General features: G+C 42.1%; 1 protein-coding gene across 2 annotated transcripts in view; it reads right to left on the minus strand.

Moving 5' to 3' along the window:
* AFF2 (ALF transcription elongation factor 2) overlaps positions 1 to 21,191 on the minus strand; it is a 247,666-nt gene that overhangs the window by 55,684 nt on the left and 170,791 nt on the right. For both annotated transcript variants that reach the window (XM_087972231.1, XM_087972230.1), the window contains exon 8: positions 4,046 to 4,097. In XM_087972231.1, the coding sequence (XP_087828357.1) occupies positions 4,046 to 4,097 (52 nt within the window). The remainder of the gene's footprint in view (positions 1 to 4,045; positions 4,098 to 21,191) is intronic.

Below are 21,191 nucleotides of genomic sequence, written 5' to 3' on the forward strand. Positions count from 1 at the left end.
CACACACACATATATGTGTGGTTATTGGTTATTCGGGTTTTCTCCTGTGTAAAATTGGAAGTATCTAGGCGACGTTTCGACAAAATCTCATTCCTCATCTTCAGGCTTGTGTCTTCGGCTTTGTGCTTCTCGGAGTAATGTGAGCTTGCAGCTGCTTCTTCCTTTTAACTGCTAGTGGGGGTGTGACTTGATTGGGTGGGGGTTTGGCTGTGTTCTGATTGGTTGGGGGGGTTAGCTGTGTTCTGATTGGCTGGGGGTGTGTTCTGTTCAGGTGGGGGCTTGGTTGTGCTCAGGTTAGTCTTAGTTGCCGGGGGATTTGAGCTGGTGAGCTGTGATCCTGTTGTTTGGCTTCGCGTTCGTGGTCGTGCCACGTCTTCATGGTGGCTGTCCGTTTGCTTCATGTATGGGTCGGAGGGGTTTGAAGTGGGTAGTGATGCAGCTGTGGTACGGCTTCTGGTCCGACCACGGAAATTGTACTTCCTGCAATCAAGTTTGGAGTGGTTTACATTTAGTTTATATCTGTTGTGTTCTCTTGTATTATTGCGGTTGAAGCTGAAGTAGTCATTGACTGGTAAGACTGGTAATCAACCAATGGAATGGCTTGCCTTCAGAAGTGGGAGCTCCATCAATGGAGGCTTTCAAAAAGGGAGTGGACTACCATTTGTCTGAAATGGTGTAGGGTCTCCTGCTTGAGCAGGGGGTTGGACTAGCAGACCTTCGTGGTCCCTTCCAACTCTATTATTCTGTGTTCTTTCATGGTTATCCCTGATTTGCTTAATGGGTGGAATTCAAATGCCCTACATTCAAAGCCATGGCTCATATGCCAAGGTAAAAATTCACACCACTTCTCAAGGTAAAACTAAATAAATCCTTTTATATCTTAATATAATGAAAGATTCCATCTTGACGAGCTGGCTTCTGGCTTCCAGTTTGAATCAGATCAAACCACTTATTGAAAGAGGGCCATTTTAATCAAGAAGATCTCCATTGGCTTATTTAGGAAGTTTTCATTAAATCTTCTTCTTCTTCTTCCCCTCAAAATGGAAGATGAAAAAGGTTTTGTTTTTGTTTTTTTTAAAAAAATGTCCTTTCCTGTTTTTTCCTGATGGTGTCGAACATCTATAGCTGTTGTCTATGGGGGATCTAAACTTCAGGGTCTTAAATTAAGCTAATTTTGGCTTCCAGGAAAAAAAACCACAAGGTTTGTGAACTTTTGCCTCTGCCCAAAATTTCCAGGCTGAACTTTGACATGCTCAAAAAAGAAGGAGAAGGAGAAGGAGAAGGAGGAGGAGGAGGAGGAGGAGGAGGAGGAGGAGGAGGAGGAGGAGGAAGAGGAGGAGGAGGAGGAGGAGGAGGAGGAGGAGAATAATTATTTCTTCAGATGATTTGGTCCCTTACTAGCAAAGCCTCATTATAAAAGGAAAAGAGGTCTTCTCCTTTTAAAAAAGGAATTTATTCTATTTATAGCGACATCATTATCTCTAAGCCTCCAATGAAGCTCTGTTGCAAGTAAACAACTCTGTATTCAAATACTCTATCAGAGTTATTGATAGTTGGTTTCACTCTCATCCATCTGATTTCTCCCCCTCCCTCCCAATCGCCTTGAGGAGCTGACCTTGGTCTTCACTTGTTTGTTCACTATTGATGTCACGACTGAGAAATGGCTTCTCAGCGCTTCCACTGATAACACAATAAATAGGTTGTGTGTTTCTCTTGTCTGGAAGGTAAACAGCTTTTTAGAGAGAGAGAGAAAGGTGGAGAGAGAGAGAGAGAGAGAGGAGTTAAAAAGGAGTGAATGGGAACAGGATTTGCTACTGAAAGGAGAAACTTAAGGCGGTTTTCTTTTTCAAAAAAGGATGGCCTTAATTGCCAATGAGCTAACTTTTAAGCAGAATTAAACTCTCTCTCTCACACACACAGAAATTATTGGCTTGCAGAGATTCCCTTCTCTAAGAATTTAAAGAGAAGCAGCACTTAACCTCCCATTTTCAAAGCCACCCAGCGTTTCAATGATTCTTTGTTTGTTTGTTTGTAATTATCCAACACAAACAGAGCAATGATAAATAAAATTCCGAGTAGATTGGCTAATCGGTGGGAGGTTTTAATGTAATATGATCTGATTGCCCCATGTGTAGAAGAGGATCGTGTAAGCAAAACATGTATATATATATATATATATATATAATGCACTCCCACCTTCCGTTCTGCCAAAAATGCAGAAAACAATGGGGCAAACCCACTGAGGGGTGTCGAAGTTCCTGTGGTCCAAAAGCCAGCAATGTGCTTTAAATTAAGGGCAGACATTTCAAAGGTTAAGAGGCCTGTTTCTTAAGCAGAAAGCGAACAAAGAATGAAGGAGAAGGAGGAGGGGAAAAATGGGAAGCATTTATTGCTTAAAACACTAGAATCTGCTACACTTAACTGGGACGGCCAAAAAATAATAATAATCTTCTTAACCCAGCAAGAAAAGGGTTGAGTTATTCCTGAAAAGAATGCTACAAGGCGTTGCTTTTCCCCCATGGATGGTGGGTCTGAGTAACTCACTGGCTGCTGCGTTGATACAACATCAACACAGCATCCATAAGAGGTGCTAAGAACCTCCAAGCTGACTAGATGGGACACGTCATGAACTGAACACATGTGAAACTATTCCTTGGATTGCTGCTGCAGTCTTCTTTCCCATAATTTCCCATAAATCAGCTTTGCAAATCCTGTGGAATGGTGCTGCAAAACCATCAGGAGGGATGTGTTGTGGTTCGCCGGCAGCCGGTGCAGATGGCAGCGGAGTCGGACAGTGGGGAAGAAAGGGGACCAGTCCAGGAGTCTGGAGAAGACTCGGACAAGGGTCCTGCATCCGATGCAGAGATGGGGCCAGGACCACCTGGGAGTGGGGTGCTGACTCTGTAGCCTCCAGAGTCTGGCAGCAGCGAGGCAGAGGAACAAGGGGAGCCTGTTCCCAGTGCGCGCATGCACAGAGCTGCTAGAAGGCAAGAACAGCTGAGACAAAAGGGGCGACTTGGAAGTAAGGCTGGGAGGTGATTGCCCCTCCCATAAGGGATAAAAGTCAGACCTCAATGACAAAAGCTTTGCAGGAAGCAAAGTAGTTCAATATTTTCCGAGTCGTTCTTGAAGCTCTGTGAACTCTGGTTGGTTTTTTTCTGGGACGTTTGTTGGTTTATGTTATAATTAATTGGACTTCTGTTTTTTGGCAGCATTCTACAGCACTGAAAGGCATACTCTTATCTGGGGGAACTGTTTATAATTAGTTCTGGCAGGGAATGCAAGGAGTTCCCAGCGTTGCATTAAAATAGGTTTTGCTTTCCAAATTAGTTTGTGTTTCATTAAGTTTGACGAAGCCTGGGTCAGAACAGGATGGTGATAGTAGCCATGGAAGTGAGATTGACATTGGAGATGCTCCTCTTTACGATGCTCCTCTCGTGACCTGTTATCTTGTCTATTTTGAACACCTCCCAAAAGTGTCTAAAGACTTTTTTTTCACAGCATGGGAGAAATTCCACACACTGGAAATTTGAGAAGGTGAGTGGAGGTTTATAAAGGGCAAACGATGCAAATGGAATTGTCTACCTTTAATTTTTGCTTTTTCTTGGATTTGCAGGGAGAGGGAGTGTAGGACATTTCTGCTTATGGCCTCTAGTCAACATGATTCTCTGGGTTTTCCTCTGGTAGGGTGCCATTGATTTTTGACAGTTATGTCACAAGGAGCGCCTGGAGCCACAACGAAAGCCATCTGGTTGCCTATCTCTGGCTCTGAGGCCACATCTTTCCCATAAGTGCCATCGGAAATCCAAAACTGATATCATAATAATCCCCCAGGTAGGATGTGCGTTTGATGAGTTGCAAGAGGAACACAATGTTAACCAGTGGGAGAAGTAAGTCACTTTGAAGGGCAAGGAGAACCAAGGAACTCTTGGATAACAGAAGGTCCAGAAGGCCCACAATGAAGAAAAGTGTGAAATTAAGCGTATCAGGGAAGCTACATTTGAAAAGCAAAGCTTGGAAGTTTGGGGTTTCTTAAAAAGCTTACCTGATCATTATCGTCTTCATCGCTGCTGAGTTTCAAGTCATCTTCAAGCATTCTTTTCAACGGAAAGAGAAAAAAGAAACAGGTTGCAAAGTTATGCATAGTAAGGATTAGAACATGCTATATCCCTCATTGCTGTTATAAAAAAAGTAGGGTTACATTGATATGGCAATAACCGAAGAGACATCACACTGACATCAACCAACTTAAGAAAATATTAAAATATTAAGGACTAGCTCAATACCGATGTTTTGCTACAAAACTATGTGGTTGGGCTTAGTTTTGGGGGGGCGGGGGGGAAATTCTGCCTCTGCCTACCAGCATCCATTGGTATTCATCTGGCTAGTGTCCTGTCACTGTGTGAGAGAGTTGGGGGCTGTTTGGAAATGGAAAGAGTATTTGCTGTGTGAGCAAGAAGGAGACAGCAAGGAGCCTGGGCATGGCTTAGCTCAACTGTTCTGTACTAAAGCTGGCTGCTGCTGTGAAACTGAAACTGAAACTCCTCTGCTTGTGTTTTGCATTTGGAACAGATTTCTTTTCAGGTGGGGAGGGGGAGTAGAACTCCTTAGCATCAGAGCGTGTTAATAATAATAATATAGGAAATACTAATAGCTCTGATGGCCATTTCAAAAATCCTTTCTTAGTGAGCACCTAGAAGTCAAGAGGAACATACGTTTTACGGTTCTGGAGATTTTGTGATGATGTATGAGTGGCATTTCATATATATATAACAGACACTGAAGCTTTCTTAGAATTCCTCCCCACCTTTTAAGCTTCTCGCATCCTTCTCAGGTGAACCCACCCTAAAACCTGGACAGGTTCCATTTATTATTTGATAATAAGATACTTTCACCTCCTTCAGCTTTTTGGGGGCCGATCGTCTCTCAGGTCTTCTTCTCAAGAAGAATTAAAGTTGTCACTAGAAATCACGCCCTCAAACTAACTGCAGGTAAATCCTTGTCTTGCAAAACCATTCATTTACTGACTATGAATTAGGGAGAAAACAACCCCGTTGCAATTGGAGCTCTTGGTGCAAATCTTCATCAAATATTTATAGAAAAGGTAAACTTACTAGAGGTGACACAATTAAAATTGGTGAAAGGCTGCCCTCTTTGTATCAGTATATCTATTTTATGGAGATTCCTCCGTGAAATGAGATCTTTGGCTGGGTATTGGATCACTGAAGTCAACATCCAATTAATTAGATGGTGGCATTAGTTTGGGTCACTGCAACAGTTCTCCAGTTCCTGAGTGTTAAACTTCTCTGTTTACTTCTGAAATGTGCAAAGAGGGAACATTGACATTAAGGTCATAAGTCATTCCTCCTTTGGCGACTTCTGTGGTTAGGAGGCTCAGTTGCTGAGCCAGAACATCAAGACTTGAAACAACCGAGCATTAACCTCCAATCAATGAGATGCTTCTGCCAAATATAAGCTTGCAAAGAGGGGCTGAGATCAGAGATCTCGTTTCCCTCCTCCTTTCAAATGAGAGAAAACCGTCGAGGAAATATTAATTGTTCGCCCTTCTTGGATGCTGAGCCTGGAAAAATCAGGCTCTCTCAAAGCTCGCTTATCTAATTGCCATCTCTGTTTTGCTTCAGGGGGATCGGTTGCCCGCCTGTGAGGTTGATGGCAACAGATCACAGAACCACAATTGACCCCTGATTGTTATCAGCGTGGTAGATTGCACTCTTCACAAAGGCCATGATGCCTTCAAGATTCGGTTACAAAAACAACATGCAATTGGCAGGCTACATTGTGGTGACAATAAACATTAGTGCCATTCAAAACCCTTTCCTTCCTTCCTTTTCCTTCCCCTCCCTCCTCCTTCCTTCCTTCCTTCCTTCCTTCCTTCCTTCCTTCCTTCCTTCCTTTCCCTTTCCCCATCCTCTTTCTCCTTTTCCTTCTTTCCATCCTCCCTCCCTTTCCCTTTCTCCATCTCCTTTCTCCTTCCTTCCTTCCTTTTCCTTCCCCTCCCTCCCTCCCTCCCTCCCTTCCTTCCTTCCCCTTTCCCCATCTCTTTCTCCTTCTCCTTCTTTCCATCCTCCCCTCCCTTTCCCTTTCTCCATCTCCTTTCTCCTTCCTTCCTTCTTCCTTCCTTCCTTCCTTCCTTCCTTCCTTCCTTCCTTCCTTCCTTCCTTCCTTCCCTTTCCCATCCTCTTTCTCCTTCTCCTTCTTTCCTCCCTCCCTCCCTTCCCTTTTCCCTTTCTCATCTCCTTCCTTCCTTCCTTCCTTCCTTCCTTCCTTCCTTCCTTCCTTCCTTCCTTCCTTCCTTCCTTCCTTCCTTCCTTCCTTCTTTTCCCTTCCCCATCCTCTTTCTCCTTCTCCTTCTTTCCTCCCTCCCTCCTCCTTTCCCTTTCCCTTTCCCTTTCTCCATCTCCTTTCCCTTTCCTTTCCTTTCCTCTCCTTTCTCTTTCTTTCCTTTCCTCTTTCTCCATCTCCTTTCTCCTTCCTTTCTTCCTCCTTCCCTCCCTCCCTTTTCCCTTTTAATCATTATCTCCTCCCCTCCCTGCCCTCTCCTCCCCTCTTTCCCCTCCCGTTAGGCGAAAGCTCTGCCTTTTCAAAGGAAACCTTTAATGAATCTATTTGGGTTGCTAAAAATATAGAGAACTAAGAAAAGGAAATGATTAAAAAAAAAAGGCCCGAAGGATTTTATTTCTTCATTCCATGCCCATTTTTATTCATTTAACACACTAAACAGCCTTTCCTGACAAAGAAAAGATGGCCAGTGGAAAGAACAGGGGGGAAAAAGAGAATACGGGGTGATTAATTAAGCCCAGTTGAAAAAGAGCTGGTGGGGAACTGTCCTTAAATTGGCCAAAGGCTTGTCAAACAGAACTGGCCCAAGAATTTTTCTATCTGAAGAGCAGGAGGGCTGGACTGTGCTGGAGGGGTGGGAGAATGGGCTGCACTCTTGATATAATAAAACTGACTATTGAGTTTTCTTTGCCTGTCCTTTTCCCCTCCCCTTTCCTGAGCCAGCACTACTTAATCAAGAATGCAGCTCCTCTCTCTCTCTCTCTCTTTCTCTCTCTCTCTTTCTCCCCCTCCCTCCCTCCCTCTCTTTCACTCTCTTTCACTCTCTCTCTCCTGGCTCATTAATTTAACTAATCCAGAACTCAGCCAGAAGGCGGTGACAGAGTCTGGTAGCACTTGGAATAATTAAAAGGGAACGGAATAAGATATTGATGGAATCAGCTTTATTCTTAGACAACTTCGTGGAGGGCAGGGGGCTGGAGGGGTGAGAATTAATTTGACAGAGGGGAAATGGATACAATTATGGGCATTATTAAATGAGTGCTATTACGTATAATAATATCACAAGAAGTTGGGGAAAAACCTTGAACTGTAGAGGTTTGGCATCCAGAAGAGGCGTTTTTATTTATTTAATTTATATCCTGCTTCAGGGCAGATACAGTAGATAGTCTTTCTTCCATCTATTTTTCTCCAGAACAAGCACCACAACTTATGAAGGAGATTAAATTCAGAGAGAATAGGAATGATTCCATCATTTTATGAGCTTCCATGGTTGATGTTGGACACAACCTAGCTTTTTGTGGCACCAATCCTATCCCTTGAGCACTTCTTCTCAAGATCCAAGACATGGTTTTTTTTTTTAAGTAGGACAATGGAACCGTGGTTCTAAATTTCTTTTGCATAAATCAGCTAAAGGCAACCCTTGGTGTACAACAAAATGTGGTGCTCTATTTTCACATGTCAACAAGATCACTCCTAGTTGCTGTTCCAATCCACCTGTGAATTTGCTCCTTCAAAAGGAATTAGGGAGTCATTTAATTTATTTTTAAGCCAACTTAGGTCTAGTGGTGTGAGTGATCCACAGGGAGAAATGGCACCACTTTGGAGGAATTCAACCCTGGCAAGCTGAAAGGGTCTCATGATTCCAAGGACTAAAGATGACATGATAGCAGTTCTAGCATCTGCCATGAAGAAGAGGGGAGTCGACCTATTCTTCACAGCACCTGAAGGCAGGGCAAGAAGCAATGGATGGAAACTCATCAAGGAGAGAAGCAACTTAGAACTAAGGAGAAATATACTAAAAGTGAGAACAATTAACCAGTGAATGGCTTCCCTCCAGAAGTTATGGGTGCTCCATCGTTCGAAATTTTTAAGAAGAAATTGGACAGCCATTTATCCAGAGAGGTATTGGCTTGTGCAGAGGGCTGGACTAGAACAGTGGTTGCCAACCAGTGAGCCAGGGGACTACTGGTGGTCCATGAGAAAAAATTGGTGGTCTGCTGAGAAATGTCACCCCCAAAGCATCTCCCAAAGCAATTAATCCAGGCTGTGTGGGAACACAAGGCTTGTGTCACTTGCATTGCGAATGACACAAGGTAGTGAGGGGAGGCAGGAAAGGGCAGAGGGGGGGAATTTGCCCCACTCGCCTCATCTGGCCACCAGGCTGCTTCTTTCTGCTTCCTTCTTCTTCTGCTTTTGGCTGCATGGAAGAAAAGCAGCAAAAGTCTTTCTTTCTCTCCCCCAAACTCTGCCAGAAATGAATCTTTTGCACCCTGCAAGGCCTCCTGCTCCATAAGGCTGCGCCAGCACGACAAGTTTCACAAAAACTCATTTCTGGCGGAATTTGGGGGAGAGAAAGAAAGACTTCTGTTGCTTCTGCTGCTTTCCTTGCATGAAGCCAAAAGTCTCTCTCTCTCTCCCTCTGAGAATGGAGCTGAAGACAGTATCCTGCGATCCCAAACAAAGAATGATCAATCGGTAGGAAAACGGGGGTGGGTGGGAATTTTCCTGCAGACATTTTTGGGGATTTTCTCAGGGTCTCTGGTCCGCGGGATTTAAAATTGTGAGTTTGGGGGTCCCTGAGGTCCAAAAGGTTGGACTAGATGACCTCCAAAGTCCCTACCCACTCTGTTATTATTCTGTTATTGTGTTAAGATAGAAAGGATAAACAGAAGCAAAGACTTTCAGGAGGTTTTTGAAATTTAGCTTCATGGTAGCACAACCTACCTCCCCGCCCAGCCTTTCTACATAATCCAAATGAGGATAAAATTCATGTGTTCAGGACGTCATCACCCCGGAGTTTAAAGCATTTGTAGATATATTAAAGGAAAAGCAAAGGCACGCAGCAAGGCTAAATGAAAAAGGAAAACAAGCTGCTTTCTAATATCCGAGGATATTAAGAATTCACTTCATTTTCTATTCGTCTCTGATCTGGCCAACATAATTATTGAAAAATGCAGGTAGCTGTTTGTCTTGTCATCCATAACAAATGCATTCGATCCCTTGAAGGGGGCAACTTCCACTCTCCAAAGCCTAGCTGAGGGAAGGACATTTTGCTTTCATGACTAGGGCGATGCTGTTCACCCCTGATTGTTTGCCACGTTCTCAATTTGCACACTCCTGTCTTTGGGCACGAAGGCCATTCATGGATTGGAAAGGATTTGCTAAAATCTGTTTGGCGACAGTCTTGAATTTGTAGCCTCAGGACATGCCAAAGCTATGGAAGGAGAGGAGTTCTCTTAAGAAGGGGGCTGAATCCAGAGGCTTCAAAAGTCAAGAATTGGGTCTAATGGAAGGGATTTTAGGCTGGGAAGGGAGGGAAGGAAGGGAGGAGGGAGGGAGGGAAGAGAGAGAGGAAGAGAAAGAGAAGAGAAGGAGGAGGGAAGGAGAGGAGAGGAGAAGAAGGGAAAGAAGGAAAGAATGGAAGGGACAGGAAAGGAGAGGAGAGGAGGGAGAGGACAAGGGGAGAAAAGAAGGGAAGAGAAGAGAGAAAAAGAATGGAAGGGACAGGAAAGGGAGGAGAGGAGAGGAGGGAGAAGGGGAGAGAAGGAAGAGAGAGAAAAGAAAGAAGAAGGGAGGGAGGAGAGGAGAAGGGGGAGAGGAGAGAAGAAGGGAGAGAAGAGAAGAAGAGAAGAAGGGAAGGGAGGGGGACAGGGAGTTTTTCCTTCTGAAATATCACCCCAACCTGTTAGTTATATTTCACAGACCTCTGACTAGAGCCTAAAGCATGTTTCTCAATCTCAAATCTCAAGATTTGTGCACTTCAGTTTCCAGAATTCCCCAGCCAATATTCTGGAAGTAGCAGTCCAGACTGGCTGGGGAATTCTGGGAGTTAAGCCCATTCATCTTAAAGTTCCAGAGATTGAGAAACATTGGCCTAGAGACCGAGGGTGGGACAGTGATTAGGACACCAGGCTAGAAACCGGGAGACTGTGAGTTCTAGGTCTAGTTCCACCTTGGGCATGAAGTCAGTTGGGTGACCTTGGGCCAATCACTTTATTTCAGCCCTGGGAAGGAGGCAATGCAAACTATTCCTGAAAAACCTTGCCAAGGAAATGTCAGGCAATCTCCAGAAGTCACACAACAACAATTAGTGCCTAATTATGAGCAGTGTGTTACTTCTTCACTTTTGCAGAGCTACAAATTTAACAGTCTGTTGGGTCGCCTTAACGCTTGTATCCTAACTGATATTCTGTTTGGAAAATTGACACCTCTTCTTCAGGTTTCATTGCTTTCCAAAATGTCAAAGAATGGATTTTGCTGATTTGAATGGACTGACCCACCCAAGTTGTTAAGAAAATACCTCTTTTCAAAGAAAATCTTTCTAATTATGCCTAATTTATGGGAACATATATTAAAATCAATCTAAATGTTATTACAAATGTGTTGTGATATCGGCTGCATCACAGAGTTATAGAACTTGACAACTGAAAGCTACCACAAGGATTGTCTAGTCATTAATGACTGAACATGTGCAAAATTGATGTGAATTAATCATGTTAATCGATTTAAATGTAATTAGTTGAACGGTAAGACTGGAATTTGCGTTATACAAAACAATCAACAGCGATTAAAGTTATTGTGAAAATAGATAATGTTTTCGATGAATACGGCTGCTATTAAAAATAATTATCTGTATCTGTATATGGTTTCCAACAACTATTTCCTTCAAGAACTGCATAAAAGTAGGGATGGAGGGGAGATCCTAGTCTTGGGGGTCTGAGAAGAAATGCAGAAGAATTCTGAGAAGAAAGAATAGTCCTTTATAAAACATCACATGTGAGAATGTCAACCTTGTGAAGTAGGCCAGACAGGGAATATGACCAGGTGAGCTCCATTAACAGAATCCTGCAAGTCCAAAAGTACAAATCTCCCACCATCACTTTTATAGCCTGAGAACTTAGACAGGATTCCTGTTGAGATGACTGCCCCACTCACTACTCATTGTTGGCTGGGCTGCCTCTTATCTGATCATTCTCTTGGCTGTGTCTTTTCTCCTGGCCTCCAAGATCTTTCCCACATACCACTACAGAGAGTCATCCCTCGATCAAAATATTTGACTCCTTTTTCAAACACGTTTCCTTGGAGATTTTCTACATTACCCTAAGAAAGCTTGTTTCTGATGTCACCAGAATTACATTGGGAAGATTCAATTGATTTTGCAGAACGTTAAGGTTTAATGCCACACGTGCTGTGTCCATATGAAAATGAGATTTTCCATTTCCCCCCTCTGCTACTTTGCATTTTATTTACTTCTTCACACTCCCCCCCCCCCCAAAAAAAACACACACAACTGAAATATTGTTGAGTAAGCCTTGCAGGACCTTGGAGAGCTCCAAAGTTCTCAAGTCATTCCAATGTTCATGCTACTAATGAGAGGAAGACTAGCTTTGAGTACTTCCGTCCAGTTATGGGCCTCATAGTTAAGTCTGTAGTTTCAAATTACTACACAGCTAATTTCTATATAATTTCTATACTATCGGGTTGGTTGGTTTGTTTTATGGGTCAAAGCCAAGCCACAACACTGAAATTCAGTGCACCATTAATACATAATATAAAATAAATCTTCCTTTAAAATTAGCAGTTCATCAGAAGCAGGAATGGTTTGGAGGTTGCTCACTGCTTTTGTAAGCTACACCGTGCATTATTTAGGAACGGCACACAAATATAACCTGAGCAGAAGCCCCAATTTAAAAAATAAAAATAAAGTATTGGGCTACTTTGAAAAGGAGGCGAATCCAGACCCATCTGTGATAAACAATGATCGACGAGAAGTGGACCTCCGGATTTTGTTTGGTCAAAAAACATCATCGCAGAAAACAACAACGGCTAACGGGAACAAATTTGATTAGATGTCTGCTGTCATTTCTATGATTCAAAGGCATTAAACTACATGCTGCGTTCTGCCTTGGTTTAATTTTGGCTTAGCTGGATGAGCGAAATGAAACATTGTGGTTTAATCAACAAATACAGCTTAACCAACCCATGGCTTGGAGCAATGAACTGATTCCCTCCTGTCAATCTTTCTAAGATAAAGTTGACTTGGCATCCATAGCAAGGATTGCCAGAGAATGAGAAATAATTGCACAGGGAATACAATCCCCTACTTTTTCCCTATGTAATGTGAAAATAAAATAAACATGCTTAAAGATAAATGAAAACATATTTCTTCGGCTTTTTAGGACATGGGTTTTATTTGGAGCCATGCTTTCTTTGGCAGACTCCATAAATGTAATACTGCCCGATAACCTGATTGAAAAATTAGATCCTATTGTTTTATAAGGGGTTCCAGGCTGTCTGAGTAAATTTTTACCCCTAAAAAACCAAGGAGGGCTTGAATTTCCCCCAGGCAATTCAAACGTGTTTTTTTTTAAATTTTAAGAAAATGTCGTTGGCTACAGACTCACTCAGAATTCTCTTCCCTGGTTTGAATTATGGGTCTGAAGAAAAAAAATCACATCCCTCTCTTAAATATGTCTCAGGATATACAGTATGCAGCTCTTACGATCTATTCTGCAAAATTAAGATTTTAAAAACCGTCTTCCTCCAAGCTACTTTCCTTTGAATTCTGGGGTCTGCTTGGTTATCTAATGAAATATTTTGATACCCGGAGAATGGTAACGATGGGGACAAGGTGAACACAAATTAGAGCTCAAAATATTCTGGCATCTAAATCAAAGATGAAGCTGTGTGATCCACTTTGGCCTTCTTTCCTAGCACTTTTTTTTTTTTTTGAGAGATAACCAAAAATAAAATAACATTTAATAATACAGTTTATATGGCACTTTAAAGCAGGGGTCTCCAACCTTGGCAACTTTAAGCGTGGAGGACTTAAAGCAAAGCTGGCTGGGGAATTCTGGGATTTGGTCCTCCAGGCTTAAAGATGCCAAGGTTGGAGACTCCTGCTTTAAAGAACATAACCTTGAACCTTGAAGTTGGAAGGGGCCTTTGGAGATCTTCTACTCCAACCCCCCCTGCACAAGCAGGAGACACTATACCATTTCAGACAAATGGTTGCCCAGACTCTTCTTAAAAGCCTCCAGTGATGGAACACCCACAACTTCTGAAGGCAAATGTTCTACTGGTTGACTGCTCTCACTATTAGGAAATTTCTCCTTAATTCTAGGTTGCTTCTCTCCTTGATAGTTCCCATCTGTTGTTTCTGATCTTGCCTTTTGGTGCTTTGGAAAATAGTTTGACCCCTTGTCTTTATAGGAGCCCCTTGAATATTGGAAGACTGCTATTCATGTCTCCCCTTTTTTTCACTAGACTAGACAAACCCAAGTCCTGCAAACATTCTTTGTCTGTTTGAGCCTCCAGTCCCCTCATCATCCTGGTTGCTCTTCTCTGCACTCTTTCTAGAGCCTCAACATCTTTTTTTTTTTAATATGGTGGTGACCAGAACTGGAGGCAATATTCCAAGGTCTTACTAAGGCTTTGTAAAACGGTACTAGAATCATAGATGGGTGAAAATGTCCGCCTTTAGGAATGATTGCCCATTGAATCAAATGCATACCTTGGGGTGAGTCAAGAGGCCCAGAAATTTAATAAACAATTAAAAAATGAGTTTTTTTTCTCCGAGGAACTCTGAGGAAGCCTCTCCTCCCCATCCCTGGAGGACAGTCAAAAGAGGTAGTAGCAGTCGAAACGTAGGAGCGACAGACAATGATAATTGCTGAGAGACAACCGCCATTCATAAAACAGGTGCTCCATAGGACGCAAAGAGTTTTGCACTGTGTTCTTTCCCAGTCTATAATTCTTAATTGAGTCACTGAGTGACTCATGGAGGATAAAGCTACTTATGGCAATTAGTGTACGTTGCCTCTAAAACCGGGATTGTGACATACCTTGCAATATTCTGGGAACCACAACAAGGGAGAACACTGCACTCATGTCTGACGTGTGGACTTTTCACAGATAATCTGTTTCCTTTGCTCTGGGAAAAGAAGGCTAAAATCAGGAGGCCTCTTCTAAAGCTCTTCTCTTCTCTTCTCTTCTCTTCTCTTCTCTTCTCTTCTCTTCTCTTCTCTTCTCTTCTCTTCTCTTCTCTTCTCTTTTCTTCCTTTCCTTTCCCTTCCCTCTTCTCCTCTCCTCTCCTTTCCCCTCTTCTCTTCTCTTCTCTTCTCTTCTCTTCTCTTCTCTTCTCTTCTCTTCTCTTCTCTTCTCCTCTCCTCTCCTCTCCTCTCCTCTCCTCTCCTCTCCTCTCCTCTCCTCTCCTCTCCTCTCTGTTGTTGTGGGTTGTTTTTTTGTTTTTTTTTGCAGAAACAAAATCAAAGTTTGGCCTTTGGCACCAGGAGAGCATTTTCTTTCCTTCTTTTAATCGATCCTCTATCAGGAATGGATTGCCTTGTATCTGCCACTTGGGCATTCATTCGACAAAGACAGCTACTATGGAGACCACAAGTTTTCGCTTAGAGCCATTTCACCTGACAGCCTCCACACAATAGTCCCTTTCTATCCATAGAAAAATGGTGATTTAGTAGAGATGGGAAATGTAATAGAATCGCCTGGCCTGTCACTCAAGGCTCCCATAAGTTCTCTTGGCAGAAAGTTCCTCCACGAAGCGCCGAAGATGAAATGAGATATGGAACACAAGAGAATTGGAGCATCAGAAGTCAACTGAAATCTTCTTGACCCACCAACAACGTGGCCTTCTATCAATGGTGGAGTTCAATTTTTTTTTACTACTGGTTCTGTGGGTGGGCATGGCTTGGTGGGCATGGCACGGGAAGGATACTGTAAAATCTGCACTCCCACCCCACTCCTGGGGGAAGGTTACTGCAAAATCCCCATTCTCTCCCCACCCCACTAACCTGCTTTCCAGCTCCATTCTCCTGTGCAGGACAACCAAAGAAGACCCAGCTGATCAGCTGGGACTCAATGGGAGGCAGAGAAGAGATGGGGTTGACGGGGCCAGTCAGAGGTGGTATTGGCCAGTTCTCCGAACTACTTAAAGTTTCCGCTATCGATTCTCCAGAACTGGTCTGAACCGGCTGAATATCACGTATGCCTTCTATACTACAACCAGGAGAGTTTTTTACTCAGAAGAGGAAAACAGAGGTCAGAAGAACAGGGCAAACAGAGCCATTAGGGCATAGTGATTAGAGTGCAGTACTGCAGGCGTCTTCTGCTTCCTGCCTGCAATTTGGCAGTTCAAATCCCACCAGGCTCAAGGTTGACTCAGCCTTCCCTCCTTCCAAGGTGGGTAAAATGAGGACCCAGATTATTGTGGAACAAGATGCTGACTCTGTAAACCACCTAGAGAGGGCTGGAAAGCACTGTGAAGCGGCATATAAGTCTAAATGCTATGGCTATCTCAATGTGGCTAATATTTCTTTTAAAAAAAGATATTATATGGGTTGATTTAAAGCAAAATTTAAAAACGGAAATACAGCTAATTTGACTATGGGGATGTTGTGATGGTCATATGTTTGAGGACTGATGTAAGTCACTTTTTTTCAGGGCTGTTGTAACTTCTAACTAAAGAAACAGCTGTATGTTGAGTTGTACAGATAGCCCTTGACTTTCAACAGTTCATTAATGAACTGTTCATTAATTCATTAAGTTACAATGGCCCTGAAAAAAAGTGACTTACGGCCATTTTTCATACTTATGACCCGGGGTCACGTGGTCAAAATTCAGATGCTTGTCAACTGACTCACATTTATGAATTATGAAGCCAGATTCACTTAACAACCATGTTCCTCGCTTAACAATTGCAGGGATTCACTTAACGTCCGTGGCAAGAAAGATTGTAAAATGGGGTAAAACTCATTTAACAAAGGTCTTGCTGAGGCACATAAATTTTGGGCTCGATTGTGTCGAGGGCCACCTGTATTGACAATGAGGGCTAGACTCCATAGATGTGCCTCCTCATCGGAGTTCCCCAAACCTCCTTTTTTCCTCAGCTGGTTTTATCTTAGAAAGGATGGCATTTCATGCAAAGCTTATGTGTTGTTTTTGGGGGAAGAAGGAGGGCGAGCTTCTAATCTCGCTGCAGCGAACACAAAGCTTTATTTGATTTATTCAGCAATCTTTATAAATCTGCTTTTATGTTTTATTTGATTCCAGCCATTAGCCTATGCGAGGAAGTAATGCTAAAATATACATCATATCAGCATACCACATTAATCTACATAAATCTAACCTGCTTGGAGGCTGTTTCAGGTTAACTTCGCAGCCCAGAAAAACAGAGAGAGAGAGAGAGAGAGAGAGAAGAGAGAGAGAGAGAGAGAGAGAGAGAGAGTGAGAGAGAGAAAGAGAGAGGTTATATATATATATATATATATAGAGAGAGAGAGAGATGGAGAGAGAGAAAGAGAGAGAAGTGGATATATATGGAGGAGAGAGAGAGAGAGGTGAGAGAGAGAAGAGAGAGAGACAGTGGATATATATGGAGAGAGAGAGAGAGAGATGGAGAGAGAAAGAGAGAGAGAAGAGAGAGAGAGAGAGAGAGAGAGAGAGAGAGAGAGAAGAGAGAGAGAGATGGAGAGAGAGAGAGAGAGAGAAGTGGATATATATGGAGAGAGAGAAGAGAGAGAGATGGAGAGAGAAAGAGAGAGAGAGAGAGTGGATGGGAGAGAGAGAGAGAGAGAGAGAGTGGAGAGAGAGAGAGAGAAGTGGATATATGGAGAGAGAGAGAGGGGGAGAGAGAGAAAGAGAGAGAGAGAGAGATTACAGTAATTCTGCTTATGAGGTTTCTTGGAAAGTTCCCCCTTTTCCCCTCTTGAGTCCCTGGCAGGCATACAAATGTTCTCAGCTTAAAAAAATGTTATGTTTAAATTAACTGCATCATCATTAACATGGTTTTATGTTTTCAATTCCAGAACGAGAAATTGCATCTTACACCGAGTATTTCCTCTGTTATGATTGATTTCAAGTTGGAGAATTGGAACGGGAATTCATTTGGCACTGAGTGTACGGCTGAGAACTGGTTCCCTGGCAAGTGTTGGAGTCTCTTGAAACGGCAACACAACAGCAGTAATATGGAAATTTAATTTCTCTCCAAGACGCTGAAGGAGACTCGCTATCAATTCTGAAATACTGTTTTTAACATAAATTTCTTTTCTTTTTCTTCTTCTTCTTCTAATCTGTAAGGAAATTGGTGCCGGAAACTTCATTTGGAGTCTGTAACTGGGCTGTAATGTTTCTAGAAGTGGGAAGAATGGTGACCTTCCTTCCTTCCTTCCTTCCTTCCTTCCTTCCTTCCTTCCTTCCTTCCTTCCTTCCTTCCTTCCTTCCTTCCTTCCTTCCCTCCTCCTTCTCCTTCCTGCTCTCCTCTCCCTTTCTGTCTGTCTCTTTTTTCCTTCACAAGCACAAATTGTGATATCCAAATAAGAACCCATTTTCTTCTTTGAACAAAGAATTCCATTTAACCATTCCCGCTTTATCTTCCTTGCTAGGGAAATAGTATGTATTTCCTTTTCTTTTTTAGTGTATACATATTTTTATTATTTTGTATCACAAATTCCATTTCTATATTGAACAGGGTGTTTTCTAGGTGTCCGAAGGATTAAAATATAAACACCAACATAATCATTATAATCATGTACATACAAACAGGTGTAAGACAATATCAATCGTTATTAGAAAGTATACTATCTTCCATACTGACATCGATTATATAATCATCAAAATATTTGCTAATCAGTTTTTCTTTCTCATGTAGTCCTTATTTCACGTAAATCCACTCATCTAACTTCTGTATTTATCAACTAGCCATTTGTAGAAAAGTTCTCATGTTATAAAATATTCCACATCTTCTTTTTCTTTACTTTTTAGAGTTAATCTATCCATGTCTGAACATTCCAGATATTTGCCCTGAGTCGTCTTTGTGAACTGTCACCATTTTTATTTATTACATTTATTGTATTCTTTCCAATTCTTTGGCCTTGCTGAAGAAAAAATAAAGGGTGGGAGACCTTTCCCCCCCCCATTATTCAATTTACTTCTGATCCAAAGAATTTGGGGAATTAAGTGGAACCATTCATGGTTAGGGGACATCCAGCAGGAGGGAGGCTAAACAGTCGACTGCTCTTATTTGCACTTGGTAATTGCCTTTAAAAAAAAACCAGTGGTGTTTTTATTCTTTGGGGGAAATAGGCAGAAACTATCCACTTGCCGGTCTCTCCTTTGCACAAATCCAGAGAGTGAAGGAAGAGAGGAGGGGATAGAGTTATTGATCCAGTAGATTCTAATAGCTCTTCAAGCTGTTGCCATCCATCATTTGAATGCATATTCAATGAGCTTTAATCGGCAAATTTGTCACATTTGGAAGCCATTATGCTTTAATAGATTTATTGTGTTTATTTAGTGGTTTTTTAAATATGATGCATAGACTCTTTCCTTGCTGGCTGCCCATTCAGTCATTTGAATGGGAGGCTCAAATTGGAGCATAAGGCAGAATTACGGCGGGTATGTAAACAACGTGGTCTCTGGTGCGCTCTCACTGTTGTTTTTCAAACAAGCAAGAACGCCATTCTAGAAAGAGGCAGTGGCTGTATAAATAATCGCAACATTTGGGCGGGGATTGGATCTAATGTACATGGTGCTGGCTTAAAAGTAGACTTCCCAAACTGGAAAACTGGTAAACTGGATTGAGACACAAGCAAACCATTTAGGATATTTCAAGGATGTTATGCTGACATGGGGATTATTGTGTATGTGTATTGGAGGGAGGGAGGGAGGGAGAAGAAGACATCAATTCCACCAGTTCAGTTGTTTAGGAAATGTCTTGAACTCATCACTTTGCTAATGCCGGTCAGTCTCAAAGGATACTTCTACTACTGGACATCCAGTCTACCAATGAACATCCTAGGGAGGTTGAACTGAGAAAACAGCTGGATAGACAGACGGACAGACATAAGATATCTAGTGTTGACTATCATCTTGGCCATAATGGTTGGCAATGTCCCTAGAATTCCAGATGAGGACCGCTCCCAATGTTTCTTGAAGACTGATTTTCTTAAGTTCTACAACTGCTTCCAACTCTTCATGATCTGATGAACATCATTTGGCCTGTACTCAGGGGTTTCTAACCTTGGCAACTCTAAGACTTATGGACTTCAACTTCATTGAGGAATTCTGGGATTTGAAGTCCACAAGTCTTACAGTTGCCAAAGTTGGACACTCCCGGTCTAATTGCTTCATTGTGTTCTTATAAGCTCATATTTATCAAGAAAAGCATTTTCCCACTTTCTCTTTTCTCAGCCTCATTTTCTACCTCTTTTTTTCAAGGATCAGAATTTTCTCACCTTTGCATTATGGATCCAAAATATTTAGCTCGAGTTTCATTGTGATCACTTCCAGGAAGAGCTGCCTGGTTTTATTTCCTGAGTCTGAATGGTTTCTTATCTTTCTTTGCAGGCCAAGATATTTGCTACCATTTTCTCAAGCGCTACTGTTCAGAAGCATTGATTTTTCTTCAGGTTTTCTGATGGTTCAGCTTTCACAGTGAAAGCGAAGATACAGAGTATTAAATTGGAGACTTTCTCTCTGTTGAGCAAACAGTCGGCTATTGAAAGAGATTGCCTAGTTCATAAAACACTTAGGGATGGTTGTCAACAAAGATTTTCAACAACTAGGTCAGTGGAATCATGTACTACAACTTAACATTTTCAGGCAAACAATTAGGAGCACGACACCCAACAATCTCTGAATGCTTTCTGTGTCTCTTCTGACCTTGCTCTCTAATCAGAGCCAAGTGATGGGATTAAACACCATTTCTATTTATCCACGCAGCTCACAATGTAGACTATGACACTGGAGGGATAAAACAGCAGCTAGATTCAATGGCCCAATTCTACTTAGAAGGGCAGTTGATGTTTACGCATACTTTTATTTGGTAAGTTCCATACAAAATGTATTTTCCCCACAACAAGCCTGTAAGGTAAGTTGGATGGAGAGTGATTAGACCCAAATCCACCTGGGAGCTTCTATAGCTGAGTGTGAATTTGGGTCTACCCACTCCTAGTCCAACATTAAACCAAACAAATAAAACAGTTTACCATGGTGGAAGTTGTTGAGGTAATTCCCCATTACGAGAATGAGCGCATACAGGGAGATATATTTGAGAGTAGTGTTTGAATAATACACACACAGCACACAGATACACTGTACAGTAAATGTAGGTTTTTGCTTCCAGAAAGGTTGAAGCAAAGTTCAAAACAAGCAGTCCAAAGCCATTCACAGGTAAAATCAGTCAATTTTCAGTCCAGGGATAATCCAATAACAAAGTCCAGTGTCAAAAACAGTTCAGTAACAGACTTACATCAAATCCATGAATAACAGTCAATTAGAAGGAATGGCAATACTCTCCAACAAAAGGAAACAGAGATTCACTGAGACTTCTTCTGAGACTAAGACTAAGACAACCCAGGTTTCTGGCTCCATCTTATGGCCGTTTGAGAAACCACACCCAATTACTATTTTTTTCTTCTTAAAGATACAGTTTTAAAATGTCTATCCTGGTTTATATATTTCCAACCCAAATAGCTGTTAGGTGACTTACATTCCTAACAAAAGTCTTTAACAACATCTGCAAATTTAAACCAGCTCTATCAGTATCAACAAGACACTTGCATTGTCAAACCTGATGACCAAGCAAAGTTTTATGAAGATGCCATCTATGTTGCTGAATGATCAAGAATCTGAGAATTAGGTCCTAAGGAGAGATTGAGGGAATAGGGTACATTCTGCCTTGAGAAGAAATATGATTAACATTCTTAGAGTACCTGAAGAATGGTCGCACAGACCATGAACCTCCAGCAGGGGTGGGATTCAATGTTTTTTTTACTACCGGTTCTGTGGGCGTGGCTTGGTGGGTGTGGCATGGCTCAGTGGGTGTGATTTGGTGGGTGTGGCAGGGGAAAGATACTGTAAAATCTCCATTCCCA

Source organism: Notechis scutatus, chromosome 10 (genome assembly GCF_049901735.1).
Source record: "Notechis scutatus isolate UNSWTSFEM ecotype Mainland chromosome 10, rNotScu1.2, whole genome shotgun sequence".
Lineage (NCBI taxonomy): Eukaryota > Metazoa > Chordata > Lepidosauria > Squamata > Elapidae > Notechis > Notechis scutatus.